Below are 25,811 nucleotides of genomic sequence, written 5' to 3'. Positions count from 1 at the left end.
GGTGCCGCCGGCGGGTCCCGTTGGGGCTCCCGGGCTCCCGTTGCTCGTGGCCTGGGGACGTTGGCTGCTTGGTTGGCGCTAGTGTGGTCTCTGCAGCCTGCCTGCGTTCCTGAAGTGTCGTTAGGTTGAAATGCAATCTTTGACTGCTCTCTAATTAGCACATACCCAGAAAATGCAATACCATTTATAGAGAGAAATCAGAAAATTACCCTTTCAATGACTGTGCAAGACTGTCTTCAGGGAAAGCCCTCTCTTGTGACTAGAGAAAACAGCCTCCACGTTCCGATGAGGTCTGGCTGCCAAACCTGTAACTTAAGCCCCCGTTTTGTTTCTTCCTTTGAGTGGTTTTTGTATTGTGCTGCTGCCTTAAAGGTGTTTCTGCGGCTGAGAGGCAGCTGACCACCGAAACGGTACAGCTGCGGGATGTACCTGCTGATTTTTCTCACCCTCAACACTAAGAGCTTGGACTCGGTGGCCCTGCTGCTCGGTGCTGCCTTGCCCTTGCTCCGCTTGCAGGACTTCTTCTCCTTTTAGCTTCAGATCTGCTGGTACCCGCTGCTTCTGGCTGACGCCTCCTGTACCTGTAAGAGAAAGGAGTTTTCTGCAGGTTTTTGTGGGCTTGCCTCCAGGTTGGCTTCGTGAGCCCTCAGCTTTGTCAGCACCCTCTCTGGGTCGCTTTGATTCGGTGGCTTTAGCCTTGCACGGAGGCTCTGCACGCAGGCTAGAGAGAGTTTTAAGAAAGGAAACGGTTATTTTGGGCTGAACACGCCGTGGGGCTGGTGGGGCTTCCCAGAGAGCTGCTCTAGGCGTTACCGGGCGGGCTGCCCCGGGGGGCGGCGGGGGGTGTTTGCTGCCCAGATGGGCAGCGGCAGGAGGCAGCCTCGCACCCGTCCATCACCACAGTCTCCCTGCCTGTTTTCTTTAGGATTTTTTTTTACCATTCTCTGTGTTTTTCCTGTTGAATCCTGCTTGTCTGTGCCTGTAATCCCCCCCCCCCTTTTTTTTTTAGCGCGCTCTACAGACTTTAGCAGACCTCTTTCCTCCAGCTCCAGCAGTTTTCTCGGCAGCCTGGCCAGGCTTCTGCAGCTGGGCTGCCCCAGAGGCGGGCCTGGGATCCTGGGACCCGGGGAGCGAGCAGGGAGGTTACAGGGAGACCTTGTTCTGGTTGTATCCTTCGTGTAGGGAGGGCGCAAGCCCGTCCCGTACGCACCGCCTGGGCGGATGCTGTCCTTCAGGCCCTCTGTCCAAACCTGCAGGGGTCAGAAAAACTCCTCTACACGCAGTTCAATAAGCAGAGACGTCCTTTATTAAGGGGACACGGGATCCTTCCCCAGCATGTCCGCCTGCACATTGCAGTCCACAAATATTTATATATTAAATCCCTACATATTCAGGCTATACAACGCATATTTAATTTCATCCTCTCGATGACTGGTTCTTCCCTTCTCGCTTCTGATGCAAATCAGCGCGCAGCCTCTGTCGTAGTCTTCTGTTGTTCCCTTGTGAGTAGGTCGTGTAATTTGGGTGGGTGGTCTGTGAGTCGGAGGTCTCGACCACTCCTCAAATTGACCATGTTTGGTCAGGGAACACGTCCTTGGCTCGCAGGCTCTTGGCTCGTACCTGCTTCGGTCACGATTCAAAGATTATACGCAATGGGAACCACCATAAATCCTGTCTTGCAGACATCTTGGACTGCAACAGACTGTCCCTCACCACCAACAGATCACTGGTTAATGAATACCTCAGGTCTGGAATTTTACAGGAGTACGCTAGCAGCATTGGCAGTACAGGTTTTATTTTATATTTGATCATTTATTCCATTTGAGACTTACTTTTCCAAAATAATCATTAGTCTCTCCTATTAATATCCACTAATTAGAATTCTTGATATTCAAATCAGGATGGGAAAAGTAAGGGGATTTCCAAGCAGTATCCTAAAATCCTAAATCTGGTGATTTCTGCAACACCTTCAGTGTGGAAGTCGGTAGCCAGAGCTTTTAAGTTACGTGCCCGTGTTGGGAAGCTCTGCAGAATGACTGGCGCGGTTGAAGGGGAAGCAAGGAGGGTGTCACTTGGTGTTTCGCTGATGCTCTGACGTTTTAAGTTTGAAGGACTACCTTTTCCAGGAGTGGGGCGAGGCCAGCGGTCTTTGGGGAACTCCACCTATGTTTCATTCCCTGACGAGGAAGCACCAGCAAAGCGCTGGTCGCTGCTGTGAGCCTGGTCGGGGTGTCCTGCGCAGAAAAGGCAGCCGAGAGGCTCACAGACATGCCCCGAACGCAGCTTCTCTTGAAGAGGAAGGTGAGGCTCTAGCCTTCAACGTCCAGAACATTGTTTCCTTAGTCTTGGCATCCCTTTATCTTTCAACTGCCGTTTCCAGCATTTCTTGTGAAGAGGTCAGTCGTGAGCCAGGGCTGAGGAAGGCTTCCCTGCAGCTCCCTGCTGCGCCACGCCTGGCTGCGGGTCCGAACAGGACTGTACAGCTTCCACGGGGAAATGCGCTTTTAAGTGTTTGGCTTCTGTTTCGGGCGTGGGTAGGGCCGGGTGACGAGGGAACCGGTGTCTTAGGCGTGCTCAGGTACATTTGTGGTGGTGTGGGTCTGAGCAAAGTCCCCAACGTTTCCCTGCGGGTGGGTTTGAGTCGTGCAGGGCTGTACAGCACAGCTACGGATGTCTTTTAAAACCTGGACTTGCAGGTTACTTTGTGTTTATGTTTTGAATTCTTTCATGAACTAGCATTTGATCACAGAAATCCTGAAATTTGTCTTCTCTGTTTCTTCAACGATTAATATTGACGGAGAGCCTAACAGTTTTAGTTGGAGAGAGAACTTCGTAGTATCTGTTCTCTTATTTCTCTGGCCCAGGAAGGTGGTTTTAAATGCCAGTGCCGCGTCTCTCCTGTTTACCTGAAGAGACTGGGTTTGGTGTGTGTCTCCCAACACCACAGTGGCTGAGAAAGTGGCTCTCACAGTCCTGTTTGTTACAGAACATCCACTTCTGAGGCTGTGCTGATCATTTTTGGAGGGTAAGTTAGCAGGCCTGGTATTATCTCATCTGGATAGATTGCAGCATTTTGTTCGTTGGGTCTGAGAAAAGTCTCTATTTGACTCTTTTGTTTAGTGAACATCTCGGGTAAAAATGATGTTACACCTTTCAGAGTGTTCACTGAAGAAAGTTGCGGGACTTAGGAGAGAAAGTACCTGCGTGGTCTGTAGCATCGGGTGTTGGTTACTGCCGAACACAGGGTACTGGAGCTCTGTTCTACTTCGGGAGGCTGGTTTTATGTTTTTAGTATCCAAAATTGAAGGTGTGTTTTCCTCATTTTGGAGTACTGTGCTGAAACCGTTGTGGTTTAACCCCAGCTGGCACCTCGGCCCCACGCAGCTGCTCGCTCGCTCCCCCGTGGTGGGATCGGGGAGAGAATCAGGGGAGTAAAAGTGGGAAAACTCAGGGGTTGAGGTGAAGACGGTTTAATAGGCAAAGCAAGAGCCCCCCCCCCCAGCAAAGCGGAGGCATCGATTCCCCAGTCCCGTGCAGGCAGGTGTGGGTGTGCGGCTGTCCCCAGGGCAGCAGGGCCGCTCCTCACATCCCCCCTTCCTCCTCCTTCCCCAGCTTTACATGCTGGCCGTGACCTCGTCTGGTGTGGGACATCCCTCGGGTGAGCTGGGGGGGTCGGCTGTCCCGGCTGTGTCCCCTCCCAGCTCCCTGTGCCCCCCCCAGCCCGCTTGGGTGGGAGGAGCAGGAAAGGCCTCGACTGCGCGTGAGCTCCGCTCAGCGGGAAGGAGACATCGCCCTGTGATCCCAGCACGAAGCCAAAACACGGCCCCGGGTTGGCTACTGTGAAGAAACTTAGCCCTACCCCAGCCAAAACCACCACAAAAGTGGGAAGAAGTTATCCTCAATTTCAGTTTAGGATATTCACGGGAACACGAGAGAAATTTAATCTGTCTTGCTTTTAAATAGCTGATTCCCTGTGGACCATGACCCATGCGTGCCGTAGGGGTCTGCTGGAGGGGTAGCCTCAGAAATTGCCGTAACGGAGGAGACCTCTCGTTGTGGCGTCCTGGTGTTGGACCGACCGTGCGAGATGTCGGTCAACGCTTTCCCCCTGCCCATCCCCGCTCGCCCCCTGCCCAGGCTGGGTGCAGGCGTTTGCAGGGGCGTACGGCTTGCGGCACTGGGTGCTGGTGCGGGAGCAAACTGGTGATGGAGAGCTCTGCGCTGCCGGGAAACCTCTGCTTGAGGGGGAAAAGCCTCTTCCCATTGCAGCTGTGGTTTGCTGCGTGCGGTGGGTGCCCGCCGAAGCTGCTCTGGCGCTGCCCTGCTCAGCTGGGAGAGCAGAACGCAAGGAGAGGCTCGCGGTGGAGGTCAGGGCAGGGAGGGCACCCGGCAGTTACCAGCACGGGCAAAACGGACTCGCCTTGGGGAAATTAGCTTGGTTTAATAGCAATCAAACCGGAGTAGGATAGTGAGAAATAGAACCTAAATGTTAAAACACCTTCCCCCCACCCTTCCCTTCTTCCTGGGCTTCACTTTACTCCTCGTTTTCTCCACCTCCTCCCCGCAGCGGCGCACGCGGATGGGGACGGGGGTTACAGTTCATCCCACGTTCTCTGCTGCTCCTTCCTCCTCGGGGGGGAGGACTCCCCGCGCTCCTCGCTCTTCCCCTGCTCCAACGTGGGGTCCCTCCCGCGGCAGACAGTCCTCCAGGGGCTGCAGCTCCTCGTGGCCTTCCCACGGGGCACGTCCCCGCCGTGGGGTGGGAGAGACTCTGAAAAGGGGTGAGTGTGGTGGGGTGAGGGGAAGGCAGGTTCATAGGGCAGGCAGGGGAGGGAGGATCATCCCCAGCGATGAGAGGACACACGGAACCAGTGGTGCCCCTTGCAGTTGCTCCCTGCCCGCTGGTGGATGCCCAGCCAGTCCCCGAGCAGCAGCCCCCGGCCAGTGCTCCCCCCCAGTTTCGGTACTGAGCATGAGGCTGGATGGCCTGGAACATCCCTCCGTCCTCTCCCAGCTCCTCCTGCCCCCCAGCGCTGTGTGAGGAGCTGGGAAGCCCCTGACTTAGCGCGCGCGCGCTGCTCAGCAGCAGCTGGAGCATCGGGGCGTTACCAGCATCGTTCTGGTCCCGAATCCAAACCGCAGCGCTGCGCCAGCTGCTCGGAAGAAAACCAGCTCTACCCCGGCCGAAAGCAGCACCCCCCAGAGGGGATCTCCCGGGAGATTCCTCATCCACAGAGTTAAGGTTCGGTTTGCAGACCGGCGTGGTTGGTGTTACCTCGTGCTCTGCTGACACGGGCGTACTTGCCATGGGAGGCTTTGGTGGTGGTCTCTCTCCAGTTGTTTTCCAAATCCGTGTGCCGAGGGGCTTTTTTGCCCTCCGGTGCCGCGAGTTCCCGAGAACAGCAAGACTGAAAGGCGAGAGGTTGCTCTGTGGATGTTTGCTTCATGGGCTGGTTTGAAACGGTCTTGAATGAACTTGGCCCAAGGTGCAGTTACCGTCTAAACGCGATTTAATTTGTGGAGGGATGTTGGGTAAGGAGCCCTGGGTGGGAGGCCAGAGTTCTGGGATCGTTGTCTGGTGGGGATCTTTTCTTTATCACTGCAGCTTCTGGTGTTTCTGTAGTGGAGGAGAGGTGATTAACGTTTCTGTAGCTTGGCCTGACTTCAGTTTGTACTTAGCAAAACCAATAATGGCTAATAGAACTTAAAAAGAATGGTTTTGCGGAGTGAAAAATCTGCTGGTAAACCGGGTTCACACCTGATGTGTCGCTGCCAGAAGAATGAAGACGGCAGGGTACCCCGTTCCGGGAGGTGGCAGGCTGCCGAGGGGCGGAGCGGGGGCTGCAGCTTCGGGGTGCGGGCAGGGCTGGGCGGATGGGGCACCTCGCTTTGGGGATGCATCTCCAAAATTTTGGGTTTTGTTCCTGCGAGCATCACTTTGTCGTCTTTTACCTGCGTTCGTACATCCTTTGCTGCGTTACAGGTTGGGTTCGCCGTGGTTTCAGCCGAAGTGGGATGGCAGTTGCCGTCATGCTTTTTTCCGTGCTTGTATGTAGACGGTTTCAGTTTCTGTGTGATTTTACACCTTTCTCTATCAAATAGTTTCCACATAAGGTCTTGCCTTTAACATCTGGGAAATGGAAGTTGTCAAATCCTGTCCCACCCCCTGGATGCCTTCAGGCTGTGGTAGTTTACCCGGGAGGGTGCTCATGGGAGTGTCCCTCCTGAAAACGGTCCTGCTGTCTCCAGATCAATCCCACAGTGACTTGACCTTCGAGTTGTAACTGGTTTGAGTTCTCTACATAATGGTTTCACTTACGGTTGTACCTCATAAACAGCTGGAGAGGGTCTTAACGCTTTGGTTTGTTGCTCATGAAATAGCTCTAATTGTAAATAAATCCAAACGATGTTGTCGTTAAGAACTGAGCCACCGAGTTTCAGCAAATGCTGTTGAAAGTGTCATCACGAGGTACGTTACCTGTGACGTGGAACTTGCTGGGTAAAGCTCATTTACTTAATGGTCTGTTACCTCTTCGCTGCGTGTTAACGTTTTATGCAGTGAAAGAAAACGGTTTTGTTCGACAGAGTTTTGAATTCCAAAGTCCCATTTAAACTGTCATTAAAATGCTGTTTTGTGACCGCAGTTGTTTTTCTCACCGGTTATAGAATCCACTGCGCGAAGTAGGTGAAAAGATAAAATAATCTAATACTTGTCTTTTAACTTTCAGCTTTGTGTTATTCTTGGAAAGTTTCGCACCACTTGTGAATTCCTTGAACCTTGGCATTGCGAGCCCACTTCTGTTGGGCCCTCCTCCCTTACAGCTTGCCCAAATTAAGACCCAGTTGGCTCTTCAGCAATTGACCTCAGTTGCTACCAACAGCCCTGCACCTCCCCATGCTTGGTTCAATCGGGCGGTTCTGAAAAGCGCCATGTTTAGCCCTAGAGGAACTTTACCTCAGAGGCCGAGAGGACCTAATCCGTCTGGCACCAAGCCTCCGGGATCCTTTAGGGGAGGAGGTGCAGCGGGTCTTCCGAGAAAGCCTGCGCCTGGAACGCCCCAAGGAATGGCACCCAGATTTTCGGGACAGGACAAGTTTCAGTGGACGGGTTCGCAGAGGATAAACGTTCGGGTCACTCTGCACAGGCCCGATCCGAGGAAGGTGAAGGAGAAGACGAACCTCCACCAGGAGCAGAAGGGAGAGCCTCGCACGAGTCACTGGGAGAGCAGCCCGTGCTCAGCTGGGACAACTGGGCAAAAACCCTCGGCCTCGGCGCGGATCTCGGAGCAGAATTCGAATGCCCAGAACCGCTACACGCCAGAAAGCGCTTCCAGTATTTTAGCGAGTTTTGGGCTGTCCAACGAAGATTTGGAGGAACTCAGCCGCTATCCAGACGATCAGCTGACGCCTGAGAACATGCCGCTGATCCTGAGAGAAATACGGATTCGTAAGATGGGCCCTTCTTTGCCCGGTCTGCACGCTCAGAGCCGAGGGGAAGAAGCGCTGGGCGGTACGAGCGGCGCGGCGGTCAAGAGCAAAGTGATCGATTACGGGCACGCGAGCAAATACGGTTACACGGAAGATCCTCTTGAAGTGCACGCCTACAATCCCGAGGTGCTGACTGAAGATCCTCTCGAAGCGCGTGTCTATAAACCCGACGCGTCGAGCGGAGAGAGCAGGGAAGACTTCCAGCGAGAGCAGAACATGCCAATGGGTGTCCCGCCGCCGAGCGTGACGTGTAACCCCGTGTTTCCAGTGGAAGAGCTGATAAAACCGACGGGCTTCCAGGGTGAATCCTCAAATACTCGATCATTTTTTCCAGCTGAGACTACGGGAAAGGTGGCCGGACTGTGTCCAGCACCCGCCGGGCTCCCCGTGGTGAAGACCGTATCCCAGCCCGCCATCCCGCCCGTCATGCCGCCGATGATGCCGCCGATGATGCCGCCCTTGGCCCAGCCCGTGATGCCGCCGCCGGTCATGCCTCCTCTCGTCCAGCAGCCGCTGCCCCAGCACGTGATGCCGCCGCTGGCCCAGCCGCCCTTCTCGGCCGAACTCCTCGCAGCCCTGAGCCAGCACGACGCGGGGACGAGCCAGGCGAGCGCCCCGGGCGGCGCCGGGGCAGGCCAGAAGCCCTTCAAGCCGCCGGCGGAGGAGCCGTTTAAAACCCCTTTCGGTATCGTGAAAGCCTCCTGGCTGCCCGTGTTCCCCCAGTCGGACGCCCAGAAGGTCAAACGGTTGCCCACCCCGTCCATGATGAATGACTACTATGCCACCTCGCCGAGAATATTTCCACATATGTGTTCTCTGTGTAACATTGAATGCACTCATATGAAGGTGAGTGGCTTTCAAAGCTTATTGCCTAAACTTGTCCTCGGCCTCTTACCCGCTGCACTGTTTGATGAACTAATTTTCCCCTGTCCGTTACGTGAGTTGTGGTGTCGCTCGCCAGTCGGAGCGCTAGGAGCGGTGCTGGTGAACGTTTGTAACCGCTGCACAGTCCTGTTCCAACGTGCCTTTCGGAGTTGCCATGCCCCTTGGGTTTTTTTAATAATTTTTTAATATTAAAAATGTTTAATGTCTTCCGCAGTGGGTTTCCAGTGACAAAACAAACCCTTTATCAGTGGCAAACGGTTTTAATGTTCAAAATGCGTTATGTCTTCCGCAGTGGGTTTCAAATGACAAAACAAACCTTTTATCATCGGGGTGACTAAAATGTGGGCAACAATTGCGCGCTGGGTCTCGGCAGGGTAGAGGAGATGTTTGTGTGTTCAGCCCCCCCCCCCCCCCCCCCCCCCTCGCAAAGCCTGCGTTAAAACAAAGCAGCCGATTTAGCTGCAAAAATTTAATGTTCCACATGTGGTCTGTGTGACAGTGGCTCTTCCAGAGGCTGAAGACTAGCTCTGAGGGACGCGCAAAATGCTTTCATTCATCTGCCTGAGCGTTCAGCTCTGAAGCAAATAACAGTTTCAGCTCTTAAAGGAAGAAAAGGAAGGAACTGGTGAATGCTGGGAGAGAGGAAAGCGTGCTGAGAGCGGTGGATGTGTCTTGAGAAGGACCTAGGCTTAACGTGTCAAAAATACAGGAGAATGTAATTTAAAAAAAAAAAAAGAGTAATTTGTTATGGGTTTGTGTGTTTAAATTTTAAACAGGCTTCAACAAGCGTGCGGAAGGCCTGTGGGGAAGCACTTTTTTTAAAATTTTCTTTTGGAATTTGGCAAAATTGCGCACGATGATGGTGCTGTTTGTGCCGTGTGTTAAAAAAGCGGAGTGAGCAGTCAAGGCGGGGAGAGCTGCGTCAGGGGCAAACCGAATCTCCAGGTGCTTTGGCGCTGGCAGCACGGCAGGCCAGGGAAGTTGGGTTTAAGGGAAAAACGTGTGAAATGGAACAGGGCAGCGCATTGGGGTAACGAAGCGCTTTGGGAAGGTGTGAGCTGCTTTGACGTGAATTATTCGGTAGCTTCCTGGTGCTTTCGAGAATGAAGCGAACGTTATTACTAAAAATACTTGCTGACACATCTTTTCTGGGGAGGTTAAAGGTTCTGACTTCTTGTCCTGATGGCGCTACACGTAGCACGTGGTGTCCGGCCGGCCCCATCCCGCTGCAGCTCCGCAGCCTGCCCTCCCTGGCGGGGCTGCCTCCCGCTCTGCCGGGCGTGGGCTCCATCCTGCGCAGTGGGTTTTGCTCTGTCTGCCCCTCCTGCTGCCTGGGCAGCTCCGACTGCTGTGAGGGCGCACGGGGCAAGCCGGGTTTAGACAAGTGTTGCAAAATAACCAGCAGAGTTAGAGGTTGTGGGGTTTTTTTTGTTACTGCAAAAAATAAAAGTTTGTTCAAGGAATGTCAGTCTTGTGTGTTTGTGAATTCTAAAGAATGAAGAATTCCTCTTTCTTTCGGTTTTACAGTTTGGTTTTACAAATAAAGTTGTCGTCTTTGTCTCAGTTGCGTGGCTAAAGGTGACCTAGAGCTTCAGTTTTTTGTCTTTAAAGCTGTGCTCGGTGTTACGGAGAAGTGTATGAAACGGCCCCTTCGAACGGGGAGAGGGGATGGGGAAGTGGCGTCGCAGAAGCTGGTCAGCACGTGCGGTGTGTCTTGCCCTAGGGAACGGTTGTTCCACCCACAGCACGGGTGCTGTTGGCCACAGGGTTGGGAAATCCGAGTTGAGAAGTAACTGAACAAGCTGGTGGAAGACGATCCTTCAGAGGCCGAGCAAAGACCCTCTGAGGGCTCCAGAAGTCCTGGATGAGATGATGGCCGGAGGCGCGTTCTGGTGCTCTGTTTTGCCGTGCACCTCCCCTGCTGCACGCCACGGAGGAAGAAGTGCTAGGTCGGCTAGATGGACCTTTGGTCTCCCCAGCACACCTGGAGATGAACTGAACCTTCAGAGCTGGTTTTAGGTCAAAGTGATTCGACATGATGATTTCTGGTGCGTCACCCCAAGGTTGTGTACAAAGCATTTGACAGTCCCACGCGACGTCATTGTCTTTGACCTGGAGAGACATGGATTTGATGGATGGACCACTTGGTCGATAAAGAATTGGCTGGAAGGTCACACTCAGAGAGTCGCAGTCAATGGTTTGATGTCCAAGTGGAGACCAGTGACGAGTGGTGTTCCTCAAGGGTGGATGCTGGGACTGGTGCTGTTCAGCGTCTTTGTTGGTGAGAGGGACAGTGGCATTGAGTGCTCCCTCAGCAAGTTTGATGATGACACCAAGCTGTGTGGTGGGATCGACGTGCTGGAGGGAAGGGAGGCCATGCAGAGGGACCGTGACAGGCTGGAGAGGTGGGACCGTGCAAACCTCATGAAGTTCTGCAAAGTCCTGCCCGTGGGTCGGGGCAATCCCCAGCACAGACACAAGCTGGGTGACGAGGGGATGGAGAGCAGCCCTGGGGAGAAGGACTTGGGGGCGTTGGTGGATGAGGAGCTCACCGTGACCCGGCAAGGGGCGCTCACAGCCCCGAAGGCCAACGGCATCCTGGGCTGCACCCAGAGCAGCGTGGGCAGCAGGGCGCGGGAGGGGATTCTGCCCCTCTGCTCTGCTCTGGTGAGACCCCGCTGCAGGGCTGCGTCCAGCTCTGGGGGCACCAGCACAGGACAGACACGGAGCTGCTCGAGCGGGTCCAGAGGAGGCCACGAAGATGCTGAGGGGCTGGAGCAGCTCCCTGTGAGGACAGGCTGGGGGAGTTGGGGGTGTTCAGCCTGGAGAGGAGAAGGCTCCAGGGAGACCTTAGAGTGGCTTCCAGTGCTGAAAGGGGCTGCAGGAGAGGTGGGGAGGGACTCTGGATCAGGGGGTGGTGACAGGACAAGGGGTAACGGTTTCACACTGCAAGAGGGGAGATTGAGATGAGATCTTGGGAAGAAATTCTTCCCTGTGAGGGTGGTGAGGCCCTGGCCCAGGCTGCCCAGAGCAGCTGTGGCTGCCCGCTCCCTGGCAGGGCTCAAGGCCAGGCTGGATGGGGCTGGGAGCGACCTGCTCTGGTGGGAGGTGTCCCTGCCCAGGGCAGGGGGTGGGACTGGGTGGTCTTTGAGGTCCATCCAACCCAAACCGTGCTGTGATTCTGTGAAGTTGCAACCAGCGGTTTGCAGCGCTGTTACGGGCAGGTGTCCTTGGAAAGAAGGTGGCAAGTGAGGTGGATGATGTGCAACAGGAATGGATGAAGGTGATGAAAGATACCAAATGAGGGAAACCTCTTTATCCAACGCTCGAAGATGCTGGGTATCCGAAACACAGCGTTCCAGTGGTGTTAAAACGAGGGATTTCAAGTTCAGGTTGTTCATGGTCATGAGCTGTCTTTTTTGGTGGATTCTTTTAATCCAGCCTTGTACTGACGTGCAAACTCGTCCAGGATTCCTTTGCCCACCGAGGCTGAAGCAGAAGCTGCGTTGCCCGTTGGAAGAGAATTCCGGGTGTGTCAGCTGGCATCGGTTTACTGAAGTGGCAGGATTAGGGCTGGATGTGAGACCCGAGCCCTGCTCCTGGAGGGTCACGGCCTCTGGGGCTACGGTCAACGTTTGGGGCTGAAACGTCGTGTTTGCATCACCTGGGCTGCCTCCCCCTTGTTCCTTCCCCTTGGCTCTCCCAGAAATGCAGTGAGACGGCGGCTTGGAGTGAAAAACGCTTCTGCTGTTCCCTCAGCATCGGCCGGTTCTCCTCGTCGGTCTGTCTTGAGTATCTTAACTTGCCTAATGAACGAGGTCTGATGGAATCAAAGCTGGAAATGGCCTTGGGATGTCTGCAGCGTGGCAGAATGCAGAGTGTCTTACAGCTAAGCAAGGGAATGTATTTTCTGGTTCTTTTGTAATCTGCAGAGAACCCTGAGCACCTCTTCTGCAGAGCTGGGTACATCTATTTGACGTTGTTTTTTTTGTTCAGAAGTCAAAAGTGAAAATATTTCCCATCTGCCTGGCGTAGCCATGGTAGATCTGTCCATGGAAAAAAAAAAAAGGAGGTTTTAAGCTTTGAACCTTTTTTGTACTGCGCGTGGGCAGTCCTCGTGCGCAGTGCTGCACGGCGGGTCAGCGGCTGCAGCCCAGGGAGAACACTTGAGCTGCCCCACGGTTGGAAAGGCTCTGCTCGGCGTTCCTGTTCCTGTCTGAACGGTTCGCTGGATCTGTGGCTGATGCCTCCAGCCGCCTCAGTTGGGTCTCGCTGAGGTTTTTGCTCAGAGGTGAACTGGGACGCGTCCTGCCTTTGGAATCCGCAGCGCAGCTTCATGCTTGGGTGGCCTTTGTGGCCCTTCGGTCGGGGATCGGCGCTCTAACAGGCCGTTCAGCTTTCTGAAATGGGGTGGGTCTGTGGTAAAACGTGATTCCCGCGGAGCTGAAAGCTGGTTGTTACCCGAGCAGCATCAGAAACGTGCACGATTTGTCCTTATTTCTGGCGTGCGTTGGGAGGGCTTCTGCAGCCTTGTCAGAGGCGGCTGGACACGGTACTGCGTTACAAGAAAAGGTGGGCTTTTGGAGCTTTAAAGGATTAATTTGGAAAATTAATTGATGCTAAGGGGGACTTGTCGATCTGAAAGTGGTTACCGAAAACGTGTGTGGTTGTGTCCTGCAACGCTTTTAGTGGACGAGTGCCCGGTTTTGCCCTTGGCCAGGTGGAACCTCCCCTCGGGGTTGGCTTCTTTCACACGTGGTTACAAACCCCCCAGCGTGCAGAAGGGTTTCGTGAGCGCTGCGCAGAGCAGCCGGCTCTTCGACTGGAGGTGGCGGATGCCTCGGCCTAACAAAGCGCCGTTGCTCGGTCTCCAAGCGCCCGTCGCTTCTGGACGAAGCGGATCGGCGACGGTGCCGGCACAGGGAACGCGCTGGCCGTGGAGGAGAGTTGGTGTTTCCTGGCCTGAATGGATTTAACCGAGGGTGACGTCTTCTGGGCACGGGGCTCCTTGTTCTCCCCGCAGAACCGTGCTTGGGATGGGAGGGGGCGGAACGGGGTCTGCCCCGGTTCGCTCCTGGCTCTCCGGTGTGAGGCCGTGCTGTGGGAGCAACACAGACGAGTGCGGGGCCCGTCCCTCCGTGTTCTCGCCTGGCCGCTGGGAGAGGAGGCGGGTTCGGAGACCGGAGACGCTTCGCTCTGTCGGCTGCTGCTGCTCCGGCGGGCTCTTACTGGGACGTGTTGGAGTGCTTGGGCGGGGAGGGGATCCTGTCCTTGGCGGGAGGCTCCGGCTTTGGGGACAGGCTCGCCCGAGGGAGCGGAGTGTTTCTGAAGACTGGGAAGGGCGAGGGATGAATCAGAGAGGAGGAACATGCAGAAATGGAGACTCCTGTGATTTTGTGAAGTACAGGAGGGCGTTGGCGTAGCGAAGGCTTGGAGAGGAGAAGAAGGTCGTGTCTGTCGGGAGGAGGATCTCTCCGTAGCCTGCCAGGCTCCTTCACGCTCCTGGGCCCGGCAGCTACAGCCAGTGGGAAGGGAAACGGCCTCCCCCGGCCCCGCAGGCCCTGGGCGCCCTGTCCTCCTCTGGGACCGCAAAGTGGGTGCTTGGAGCCCCGTTCCCCTTTGTTTCTGCGAGCTGATTCGCTTCAGCCCTCCAGGAATAGTTTTCCTTTTTCCTGGCTAACTAAGACTGGAGATAAATGATGTGCTTAAGGGTAGGATTGCTCAGTAACGGCGTGTTGTTAGGAAAAACCAGTGTGTAACGGTGACCTGCTTGCTGGTGCGCACGCTGGGCGTTCGCCGGGCGCACACGTGGGCGGCCACGAGCTGTTTTAGCCGCCTGCTCTTTGGCTTTTCATCTGCTGTGGCTCACCGAGAGAGGCTGAGGCAAAGGGTCTTCTGAGAAGTACGGGTCTGACCTTGTTGGAAGGGTTAGGGTGGTTTTATCAACGCAGCTAGTGAGACCTCTCAGTGCCTCTCCAAGATGGGTTGACCAGTATATCCATTTCTTCAGGAAATTATAGTGAGTTTTGTGCTTAAAATGTCTTTTTGTTTCTTGAAACCCCCTCGTTTCATACGTCAGCAGTCCGGGTAGGTGTCCTGTAGCCCATCTTGGCATGGATGGGCTGGAGCGGCTGTTCTCACCGCGTTCCCTGGGCTGCCCAGCTGCACAAAACTGGCCGTGCCCTGGCCACGTGAATCCTTCCACCTCACGGCCTTTGAGTCAACCATCACGAGCCGTTCTTGTAACCGGCGCGCTCAGCGTTTCTGCCAGCCAACGAGCGGGGCCGGCGCTGCCAGCTCCGCGCTTCAGCCTCCTTTGTGTTAGGAGCCGGCGGGGACGCCGGGTTTCCCAGCCGCCGGTGATTTCCTGCAGCCTTGCCTGGCGCTGGCGTTGCGCAGCCACCCGTTACTGCCTGGTTTAGGAGATGAAAGCAGCTGCAAGTTGCGTTTGTAAGGGTGCTTGGTCACGGTCCTCGGCTGTGACCCAGGGCGCCTTCCAGCCTCAGGGCACGCAAGGTCTCTTCTCAGTAGCAAACCGACCGCAGCGGTTGCTTCCTCTCTAGCAGGTCGGTTTATTTTCGTAACAATAATGCCAGACTAAAGTCTTCAGGCGAAGCTTCCCGTGCTGGGGGCTGGTTCTGCCTTTGCAGTTAAACCCGTGCTGGGAGGCCTTTTCGAGGGCGAGGGCTTGCGTTGTCCTGCTGGAGTTGTCTCACGCTTAACCCACCGGCTCTTCCCCAAGTCAAACCTTTTGTTAAGGTTTTTTTTTTTTTTTTTTTTTTGAAATACAAACCCGAAAACCCAGCGTGTGCGTGAAAGATTTCACCAGGCTTTTTGACTGACCGTTGGCTGTGACGTTCTAGGAGCGAATGTTCTGGAGCTCAAGGCGTGAAAAGTCGCGCCTCCAGGGCTGGGATATGGCTCCCAGGACAGCGTGTTGGGTTGGGGTCTCTGATTGATTTGCCGGGCAGGCGTTCAGCAGTCTGGCAGCCTGGGGAGACCGCTGGTAGTTTTGTTTTAATTCCGCTGGAGGTTGGAGCAACCTTTCGTGCCGTGAGCGTGGGGACAACAGCCCAGTGTGTTGCTGGAAGTGACGCATCCCTTCCTCGGGATGCATTTTGTTCTGCTTCCACTTGGGTTCCTTTGTGTTCTTCAGCAGCTTTGGGTAATCGATCAGTGTTTGCATAAAGGGTCGTAATTTTGAGTGGGAAACGCGACCTTGACGTAGGATCAAAATCTGATGGAAAAATCTGATGGAAGGTTCAATGTGGCGGCTCGCCGCCAGGAGCTGTGGTCCCACGCTGACGTTTTAGGCGCTAACCGACCCTCTCTGGCTGTCTTCTCTCCACCTAGGACTGGATCCTGCACCAGAACACCCCTTCGCACATCGAGAGCTGCCGCCAGTTACGCCAACAGTAAGGGCTCTGCTTCCAAAGTTCCCCTGGGCCGAGCGTGGGGTCTGTGCATGCAGCCGTGGGCGAACGCGTGCGTTGTGCTGGGTTTCCTTTGGGGGGGCTGGGGGTACCTCAGCTGTCGGGGCGGGCTGTAGGCCGGGAGGGGGAAAGAGGAACCTGGTGCCGCTGGAGCCCTGAAGGGGAGCGTTCCTCTGTAAAAGCTCAGGAGAACGGGGCTTTGTCACTGACGGCTGCGTTTTTAACGTTTGACAGGTACCCCGACTGGAACCCCGAGTCTCACTCCTCAAAGAGGTAACTGCTTGGTGATTACAGGCTGGTTTTAATCTGTTGCCCTGACAAGCGCGTGGTAATTAATGCCGTTAATTGGCCTCTTTTGCTCACTGCCAGCTGCCGTCAGCGGGGTCGTGTTTTCCTTACGCAATCGCAGCTTTGGGGGTTTGCCCTGAGCTCGCGTCGCCCCGTGGGCGGCACAGCCCCTCCCGATCCTCCCCAGGGCGAGGAGGGGGAGCTCTGGAGAAGCCCCTGAAGACTGACCCTGGCAGCAGCCTCGTCTTGACCCTCCTTCTGCCCGCGCCTCGGTTCGTCCGAGGCGCTGGGGGGGAATGGAGCTGTACCGAGCGGGCCTGCCCCGCGTCAGCTCCCTGGCGAGGCTGCGGCAGCGAGTGCTGACTTCAGGCTCCGTCTTCTTCCCGGCGGCGCCGCTCCTGTTTGCCCCTTCAGACCAGTTTGACAGCAGGCGTGCTGGGCTTGGCTCTGAGGTCGCAGGCTGCGGTCCGTAGGTCCCTCGGGGAGCTACGTGATTACGGGTTGAAAGAACAGTGGAATCCATGAACTCACGTCCCTTCTGTCCTTTAAAACCGTGCTGTTTGCTGTTTTCTGAAAAACCACACCCTGTGGACTAATTCTGCTTCAGCCTCAGCAAGGTTGGGTTGTTTTGCTGGTTCAGTACTTGTGCATGTTTCGACGTGCGTACAAATAGGAACGCTGGGACTTTAATTTCTGCTGGATTTCCCTGTGACTTTGCATTAATTACTTTGACATACTTCCCGGGAAGCTAACTATTAATTTCTTTTTTTTAAAAAAAAAAAGTGGTACAAAGCTGCGTATGTAGGTCAGGTTAATTTGTGAGTGCATCTGAGGTCTCCCCACATTATAAACAAGGAGAAATGAGACTTTAGAGAGAGTAATAAAGCAAATAAACTTTGGAAACGTTCGTGAGAAGAATGAATTACTTTTTAAAACCTCGAAGTGAAATTGCTCTCCAGTGCTGCTGACGTTACGTACAGCCGAGGCGAAGGAAACCGCTCGTAGCTGGAGGCCCTCGATAAATTGGAGAAGCGTTTGGTTGCCCTTCTTGCGAGCGAGGGCTCTTGGGGTGCTCGCAGGCGGGGCGAGAGTTGTTTCGAGGGTGGAGCTTTCTCGAATCCTGCCCGCTGCCATCAGTACAGTCAAACGTTCTGACTGGGCACAGGCCTCCTGGGATTTATGTGGATTTTTAACCATGTTTGAAACTTGCTGATGGAGCAACGCCCGTGGGGTGGGTTGGCACATCACCGCGGAGGCCTGCGGGGTGTCGGGCTGTCCCCATCGAGCTGCTGGGCGAGGAGGTCGGGCAGCGGCTGCCTCGGGCGCTTGTCGTCCCCCTCTGTCCGTCCTCGCTCCTTCGCCTGTCCCCTCTCACGGGAACTTTCTGTTCGGAGCCTTCAGCAGCACCAGTGGGGCTCGACGGGGTGGTTCAGGGAGCTCTGCCGCTCGGGACGGGCTTCGGCAGCCTCACGCACCCCTCAGCTGGCGCGGGAACTCCCCCCGCGGGTCGTGTGAGGGACTCGTGCACGTCGTTGTCCAGCCTGCCGTCTTCCCAGTCAGCCCAGTTGGGCTGGAAGGACCAGCATCAGTTAGTTCCCGGGTTGCCGTTGGGTTTGTCGCTGTCGTGACTGGGGAGCTGCTGCTTTTCCTAGTGCAGCCAGGGGACGTGCTTCGTCAGCGGCTTCTGCCGGTTTCAGGTCTCAGGGGCTGTGCCTGCTCGGCCCGGTGCTGAGCGCCGGTGCGGCCTGTCTTGGGCGTCCCAGAATCCCGGGTGGGCTGGGAAATTGGGCGAGTGCTTGGCTGGGGCGCGCTGGCCTGCCGGCTGACGAGCTCATCCAGTGTTGGGGGTGTTTAAGCATGTACTCTGCGTTTTCCAGGTTTTCCCTTTTACTCCTGTGGTCTGTCCTGTCAGGGTGTTCCTATGCCTGACCCCTTCCCGTGTCTCCGAGAGGGACCGTTCCTCTCGTGGATCTCTTCACCATTGCTCCTTTCCGTGTCCTTCGTCACTTTTGACATCTCTGGGTAGCCTCAGCGTGCAGTGCATGTGTGTTTACCTAGCACCCTCAGATCTCTCTTTCAGTCTTTTAGACATAATGTCTCCAGGTTGCTTACTTCCAAACGGAATTTGGAAGAAGCAAGGAAAGTGTCTTGGTTTATTTCTCTTTTACGTACCCTTTTCCTCTTCCTCCTCTTTTTGCATCGCACTGCAGCTTGTAACTTCAGAGTTTTCTTTGCAGCTCTCTCCTGTTCCACGCGGGTTGTTCTCTCCTACTTGCTTCTTTTCAGTTCTGTCTGCCCGTCCTAAATCAACGTTAGCAAACGTTACCGGTGTGTGAGGTGTGTTCGTTAACAAACGAGCCTCTCAACTTTGTCAGGTTTGGTTCTTTTTTCTCGCAGAAAGTCTGTTTCCACAGACTGGGGTGAATGACTCTGTTCTGTCCTGTCCACGCTCATCGTGTGCCTTTATCCTGTTAGAAACGCCGGCGACAGGAAAGAAAACCAGACCCCGAAGCGTCGCTCCAACTCCGCCAGCCCCAGTCCCAGGCGCTCGAGGGTCGCGGGCTCCAGCTATGTCCTTCGCCGCTCGCGGTCGAGATCCAGGAGCCCCGGGCGGTTCCGGCCCACGAGGCCGAGAAGCCGAAGCCCGCGGCAGATGCGGCGGCTCAGCCCCAGACACAGGTCACGGTCGCCGCAGCGATCCAGGAATCCGCTGAGGACCAGTCCCCGACCTCAGAGATCCTCCAGTAACGACTGGTCATCGAGGAGGTCAACGCGCTCGCAAGGTACGGGGAGGGGGGGGGGTACGCGCCGCCAGGTTGGACCTGCCTCTGATTTCGGGGAAACCGAGTGGATTCCAGGAGGTTGATTTATCTGTTCAGGTGCCGCCTGGGCGTTTTTTCGTGGCAAAATTCTGCTTTTGAAAATTTCCTTTTGCTGTCGCTCCGGGAGGAGTAGCTTCGAAGGGAGAGGGCTGAGGTCTCCCTCACCTCGCGCCGGGAGTTGGGTCGTCGCGTCGAGCACCGCTGGACGCCTGTCTGTGCGCAGCGTGCTCGGCTTTCCCGCCAGCGAGGGTCCTCAGGGCCCGAAGCCGCGGGAGGCAGTGCTGCAGGGGGACGGGGCTGAGGAGAGGGAGGTGCTCGGGAGCTGCGCGGAGCCGGGGGCGGCTGGCGGGGCCGGGCCGGGGCTGAGGGGCCGCTGCGGCGCTGGGAGCGCGCGGGGTGGAAGGTTGGTGCTGAACCCGCCTTCAGCTTCCTCCAGCTCGGTTCTAGGACGTCTGATGTGAACGTGGTCAGGTCCTTGTGGAGGCTCAGGCTCTGGCTGAAATGCCCGTTTCTTTGGAGTTTTTGCTTCTGTTTAAATTCTGAAGAGAAAAAAAGAGGAATATTGAAAGGTTGATTTTTTTTTTTTCCCTTTGATCTGTGTGCTGTGGGTACGTTGGTGCTGTGCTTTCAGGAAACAAAGAGGCACTGAGCTCCTGGGGGAAAGCAGCCTGGGTAGGAAAGTTGGGAAGGGGGCAGGCAGGCACAAAGGGATCTTCTGAAGGGTGGAATGCAGGCGGTTGTAGGGGAGAAGGATGAGGGGAAGGAGCAACGAATAACCAGACATTCTCCACGGAAAGAAAGCGTACAGAAAACCAGCGGTGTATCGGTCGTTAAAGAGTAGTTTAACCCAGAACACCGGTCTGTAGGACAAAGAGCCAGACAGAGGAGGGTACAGAATTTAGCGGGAGGCATCCAGGCAGTGAGGGCTGCTGAGCACCAGCGTGCGAGAGGAAGATCGGTCTTGAAAACATCGTTTCTTCTGACACACAAAGTTAATCATTCCTTTGCTCCAGCCCTTAGGGTTTTTGTAGGTCCCACTGCTGGTGTCCCTAACTAAAAACGTCCAGCTGCCCCACAGCGCAGGGGTCTGTGACTGTTCATCCCTGCTAGAGGTTCTCCGAGTCGGCGGGTCTCCAGGCGGGGTCAGGAGTGAGGGGCGAGCCTGAAGCGGCAGCAAACCCGCCAGCTTCCTTTGAAAGGCCCCGGACCGACCCCGCTCTGCTTTCCCTTCCGCCCGCAGACCGAAAGGCAGCTCTGGAGGCGGTCGTGAAGAGTTTGGGGCCTGGCTTCGTGGCAGAGTTCAACAAACATAAGTCACTTCAAGCAGCTGGACAGGGATCGTCGGGATCGGGAAAATCCTCCCCGTCTCACGGGCTCTTGAGGAAGGCGCCTGGAAGCACGAAGAAGCCGCTGAAGACGAGTGTTTCTGCAAAGGCCTCGAGGAAAGACGTGCCGTCCTCGCCTGGGTCTCCTGAGCCGGAGGAGTTACCCCAAAGCAAAGCGGATGAGGATGAGGAGGACTCGCCCACAGGCACTGGCGGGCCTCGTCCTGCTTCTTACAACAGGGTGGGTTTCCTCACGGTTTCCTCTGTGATTTGACGCGTCGGGTTGGTATCTCGTTTCGGGGGGGACCGCGTGGGGAAGGGCTGACCCCTCTGTTTGCTGTGCGAGGGGCACGGCCTTCTTAGTGCCAAGCTTTGCTGGGCCCGAGGGAGCGCGGTCGTTTACGCAGCCAGGGCTTTTTAAAGCAAACCCTCTCCGGTGCTTCCCAGCAGCGGACAGGAACGGCCCTTAAATTCGGGTCCTCCTGCTGCCGGGCGCTCGTCTGTGTGAAGTGACGCGATAGCTCTGTTTGGAGGAGCTTATTGTGCAAATAACCTGCTTGGGGGTACTTTTTATTGCAGATCCTTCTTCCTCCCCTTCACTGGACTTGTCCTGGGAAGTGTTTATTTTGGTTTTGTTTTCGATTTGTAGCTGCTGAGGAAGGAATTGCTGAGCTGTGGGACGGTTCTTCAAATATCCGACCTACCGGACGATGGCTTCTCCGATCAGGACATTAAAAAAATCGTTCAGCCGTTTGGCAAAGTCAGTGATCTCATTGTGCTGCGCTCGAGGAACGAGGTGAGTTTTCCCGGGGAGCGGTTTTGTGTCCAGAGTGCAAAAAAACCCTGTCAGGCAGCGCGGTGTAGCGTTTGGCTCCTCGGGTGATGGTGGGATGAGGCCCCCTGAACTGTTGGTCGCTGAAGATCACGTCGGTGATCCTGGGAGGGCTGGCAGTGCTACCTTGGAAGTGCCGGCGCCGCAGGCGGTAGAGGAGCAGGGTGTGTTTTGTGCGCCAGGCTTCACCAGGCTGCCCCTCGGTGTGGAGAGGGCAGCGCGGAGGGGAAAGCCGCGAGGGGAAGACGGCAGCAAACGGTTTGTGGTGTCACGTAAACAGCGGCTGCACGTGCCGTTCCTTGCAGGCCTTCTTAGAGATGAACTACAAAGAAGCCGTGATAGCGGCCGTGAAGTACGGCGAGACCGTGCCGGTGCTGGTGAACGGGAAGCGGGTGAAAATCAGCGTGGCCGAGAAGCCCAAAGCGCCGCCGGGCCAGGTAGGCAGCCTGGGGGGGGGACACGGCCTGGTGCTTTGTGTGAGTAGCTCGGTGTTTGCCTCCAAAACCTGATGGAGTCTGGAAAAACAGGGGTTTAATGTATTTTTTAATTTCCTTTTCGTAAACAGCAGTCTGAAATAAGTAGGAAAACACGGTCCTTAATTCCAGTTTTCTTGGTTATGTTTGGTGTTGGTGAAGAGCATCGGTGTAGCGGTGCAAGATAACCCCTGCGTGGATACGTACCCGCTTAGTTCATCCTGTTTGTATATGAAGTGTAAATTGTGCAGTAAAAGTTCTTCTTTCTGTCCGTTTCAGGCCAAAATGAGTATCAAGAAAAGGGCTCAGAGTATTAAAAAAGTTGCACCGAGTGCAAAGTAAGTGTTGCCATCGCGTCCGTTCGTGTTAGTGGTAAGCACTGCGAACCAGACGGGTCCAGACCGGTTTGGGTTGTGGTGTGCCACTGGTTTGGAGCTGCTTTGATAATCGTCAGTTCTCTCAGAACCTGATTTTTCTTTTATTTTTCCCCCCCCCGCTCACGACAGAAAAGACCAGACCCCCACCGCTAAGAGACCGAAGTCCATCACAGGTAAAGGGTTTGACATCCCCTTTTCTCTGACGGTGCCTCTGTCACCTCCTTCCCTCCCCCTCCCGTGTCCCCGTTTTCAGCCGAGTGCTTTCCCTGACCGCAGCGGGAGCTGCAGGGAGACGCCTTGTCGGGGCCCCTGGCGCTCTGGAACCCCCCGACCCCCCCTCAGGCAGCAGGGACAGCCCCACCTTGCCCCGTGCCTGTGCTCGGGGATTGCAGATGCTGCCCCCGCTCTTGAAGACAAGTCCTGGAGTTCTCCAGGCTGTCTCTGAGCTTCCCAGTGGCCTCTGTTCCTTGGGTGCTCCAGGTGCTTTTAAGTTCCTGCCCTGGTCTCCTATTGATCCTGACGGGAATTATTTCAATTATTATTATTATTATTATTACTTGGTCTGGCCGGTAAACTCCTCTGTCATGCTGTTAGAGAGGAACTATTTCAGTACTTCCATGAAAACGGGACAAACCGCAGGAAATACGTCAAAAGCCGATGGAAGTTTACAAAAATTCGGTAGCAGTAAGACACTGGAAATAACAGACGTTTCGGGTTGCTTGTTTTGTTGGCTGTTGTTTTTCTGACCAATGGTTGAGACCAGACACTGTTTTGAGGGGAAATGGTGCTTTTTGAGGACGTATTGATCTCGATTCCCTCGGCAGCACACCCGCTCCTGAGCCCAGGGGCCGGGGCGGAATTAAGGCTCCTGTCATGGTGGGTTTCAGAGCTGCCTCATGGAGGGGAACCGTGAATTTTGTTTGCAGGAGCAAGGTTTTGTCACCGGAACCCTGAACAGACTCCCAAAAGATACTCTTGCTTCATGGCTTTTATCCAGTAGTTTGTTGGAATTCACTTATGGTTTAGGTTTTGGGGATTTTTTTGTCGTGTCCGTTGAATTGCTGCAGGTTAAACGGGTTTTGTGTGTATTTTTATATTCTTTGTAAGTAACCTCAGTAACAAGCATTTCTACTGACGCTCATTTTTGGATATTTTATGTAGGTAAAAAAGAAAGGACTAAGAAATCAGTGGTGACAGGGGAGAAGAAGATCAAGAAAACGTCAAATACCGCAGGTAAGACAAACGAGAGCTTTTACTCTTTACTTGGAAAACACAGGCAGGTGCTTTGCTCTCCCCCTGCCCCCCTTTCCGGAGCAGGAGGCGCCTCCAGGCTCCTCACCCCTTGTCCTGGGCTTGCCCCCCCGTCAGCTGGGCGAGCGCCCTGCCGGCGCCCTGTGGCGCGGCTCGTGCCGGGCCTGCCGGTGCTGCCTGGGCCCGGACCAGCAGAGCACGGGGAGGGGAGGTGGGGTGGGGAGGCAGAGCCTGCCACGGGCGTACCCCGTCCCCCAAAGCTTCTCCTGCCCCCGCCTGTCTCGAGGAGCGGGGGTTTATGTGACAGGAGGCCCCGGGGTGCCGGGCAGGGAGGTGCGTAGCGCGGTTCGCTGCTCTTGTGCCGCTCCGTGGGGCGCGTGAACCGCAGCGAAGCAGCTGTGTTGTGTTGTGCTGTGCCCGCCCGCAGCGCCCGGGGGTGGAGACCCTCGGGCCTCAGCAGAAGCCGAGGTGGAAGCTGGGGAGTCGGAGCAGTCGGACCCAAAGAGCCCTACGGAAGGGGACGGCGTCGCGGAGCCCGGGAGCGCGGGAGAGCCTCAGCCCGCAGGAGGGACTGATCCCCCGCCCGGCCCGGGCGGCTCCGGTACGGCGCTGCCATTTCTCAGTGACTTGGCTGTCAGTTACGTGAAGTCTGACATCGTGATGGCTTCTCCCTTGTGTCCGTTTTTAGAGAAACTGGCGCCGGTGCCTCAGGTGGCAGCGCTGGACTTGGAGGAGCTTAACGAACCTTTAGCTGACCAAGGTAAATTGCAGCTGACGGGGGGGGGGGTTTCCCGTTTCTGTCCTCAACCTCTCTGCTTTTGTGGCCTGAATGAGAATGCTTTCGAGGCCAGGGAATTCAAATGACGCAGGGTATCGGGAAAGAAAGTCTGTTGGCATCAGTTCACTGACTGACACGTGCACCAGCAGTTCATCCCCGTGACCAAAGTGGCTAAAACCCCCGAGATTTACTTATTTCAGTGGACATAACTTTTTTTACCTCCACCTTTTCAGTGCAACACGGGGACTTTCATTTTCAGGCGGGCAGAGGGGTGCAGCTTTCTGTTCCCAGCCCCACCACCCCTTGTTTTAATCTCACTGCTTTGCGTCGCCGGCCCGAGCTGGTTCAGTCGGTGCCGTTTCCCCCGTGTTTTCCCACCCTTCCGTCACAGGCTTTGTTCAAACGTAGCACAAGGGTGGGTTCGTTCTCGGGGCTCACACACGTGGTGGTGGAGGCAGGGCAAGGGCGTAGCTGCTGGGATTGCTGTGCTCCTCCTATCCTGCCCTCTGTGCTCCTGAGCCTCTCGCCTGTCCCTGGGGGCTTGTGCCAGGAAAGAGAAGGAAAAAAGGTGGCGTGGGTACGTGCTGGGCACCTGCGTGGCGCCTGTGCCCCCAGGGGAGTCTTGGGGTTGTGGGTGTTCAGCTGATGGGATCTCGACGGCAGCAAGGCGTGCGTGTGCTGATGGAGGGGGTTGGATGGATTTCGTGTCCCTACTTGGAACTGCTCTTTCTGGAAGCCTTTAGGCAGCCCTGCCTGTGTCTCACCCGGGTCACGTGTCACTGTAAGTTCAGCGAAGGGATGTTTAATTTTTCACCACGGCAGCGGTGATAAAACTGGTGTGAGAAGCTCTTAGAGCTCTGCGGGGTGTGAGGAAATCTGCTCAACTACTAAGCTGCTCCCCCCCACCCCCCCTCTTTTTAGAAGCCACGGTGACGACTACAAAGAGTGAAGAATCAACAGAACCGGCGAGCAAGGTCAGTGTAAAGGTGCTCGGGTCTGGGGGGACTCTCAGCACCCACTTGGGGCCATTTCCAGGTGTTGGGGGGCTGTCAGCCCACACTTGGGGCTGTTTCCAGCTGTTGGGGGGCTGTCAGCACCCACTTGGGGCCATTTCCAGGTGTTGGGGGGCTGTCAGCGCCCACTTGGGGTCGTTTCCAGGTGTTGGGGGGCTGTCAGCCCACACTTGGGGCCGTTTCCAGGTGTTGGGGGGCTGTCAGCACCCACTTGGGGCTGTTTCCAGCTGTTGGGGGGCTGTCAGCACCCACTTGGGGCCGTTTCCAGGTGTTGGGGGGCTGTCAGCGCCCACTTGGGCCCATTTCGAGGTGTTGGGGGGCTGTCAGCACCCACTTGGGGCTGTTTCCAGCTGTTGGGGGGCTCTCAGCGCCCCACTTGGGGCCATTTCGAGGTGTTGGGGGGCTCTCAGCGCCCACTTGGGCCCATTTCGAGGTGTTGGGGGGCTCTCAGCACCCACTTGGGGCCGATTCCCGTGGTGGGGGGCTGTCTGAAACCTCCAGTTGAGCTCCCCTGCCTGGGATTCCTTGTGAGACCTAGCAAAGAGGTTCTCTTCCCCTCGCTGTTTGTGATTTCGCGGACATCCCCCATTGCCCTCGTTGGGTTTTCCTTTTCCCGGGAGCTGGTCAGTTCCCCCGGAGCTCCTTCCCCCTCTGACCATCTCCGCTGCCCTCCCGGGGGTTTCTTCCCTTCAGAGGCGGCGTTTGCCCGCACGGCCCCGGGGGATGTGGCACGCGGGCCCGGCAGGGACGTACGGGGATGGCGGCGGCGCAGGGGTTGGGTTGGGTTTGGGCTCTGGGTGAGTTGACAGGAGTGTGTGTGCAGGGGTAGCTTGGGTGTGGATGCAC

General features: G+C 55.8%; 1 protein-coding gene across 1 annotated transcript in view; it reads left to right on the top strand.

Annotated features, from left to right (window-relative positions):
* Nucleotides 1-6,732: 6,732 nt before the first annotated feature.
* Nucleotides 6,733-25,811, top strand: part of ZNF638 (zinc finger protein 638) — a 43,068-nt gene continuing 23,989 nt past the window's right edge. The window contains exons 1-13 of the mRNA XM_086463913.1: nt 6,733-8,334; nt 15,727-15,788; nt 16,041-16,079; nt 18,570-18,877; nt 20,157-20,482; nt 20,891-21,037; nt 21,379-21,510; nt 21,826-21,884; nt 22,053-22,096; nt 23,085-23,156; nt 23,602-23,775; nt 23,863-23,934; nt 24,874-24,926. Of these exons, the coding sequence (XP_086320039.1) occupies nt 6,931-8,334; nt 15,727-15,788; nt 16,041-16,079; nt 18,570-18,877; nt 20,157-20,482; nt 20,891-21,037; nt 21,379-21,510; nt 21,826-21,884; nt 22,053-22,096; nt 23,085-23,156; nt 23,602-23,775; nt 23,863-23,934; nt 24,874-24,926 (2,892 nt within the window). The 5' untranslated portion in view covers nt 6,733-6,930. The remainder of the gene's footprint in view (nt 8,335-15,726; nt 15,789-16,040; nt 16,080-18,569; nt 18,878-20,156; nt 20,483-20,890; nt 21,038-21,378; nt 21,511-21,825; nt 21,885-22,052; nt 22,097-23,084; nt 23,157-23,601; nt 23,776-23,862; nt 23,935-24,873; nt 24,927-25,811) is intronic.

This window comes from Leptosomus discolor, chromosome 4, assembly GCF_034619465.1.
Source record: "Leptosomus discolor isolate bLepDis1 chromosome 4, bLepDis1.hap2, whole genome shotgun sequence".
Taxonomy (NCBI): domain Eukaryota; kingdom Metazoa; phylum Chordata; class Aves; order Leptosomiformes; family Leptosomidae; genus Leptosomus; species Leptosomus discolor.
This window is presented reverse-complemented; position numbering and strand designations above follow the sequence as displayed.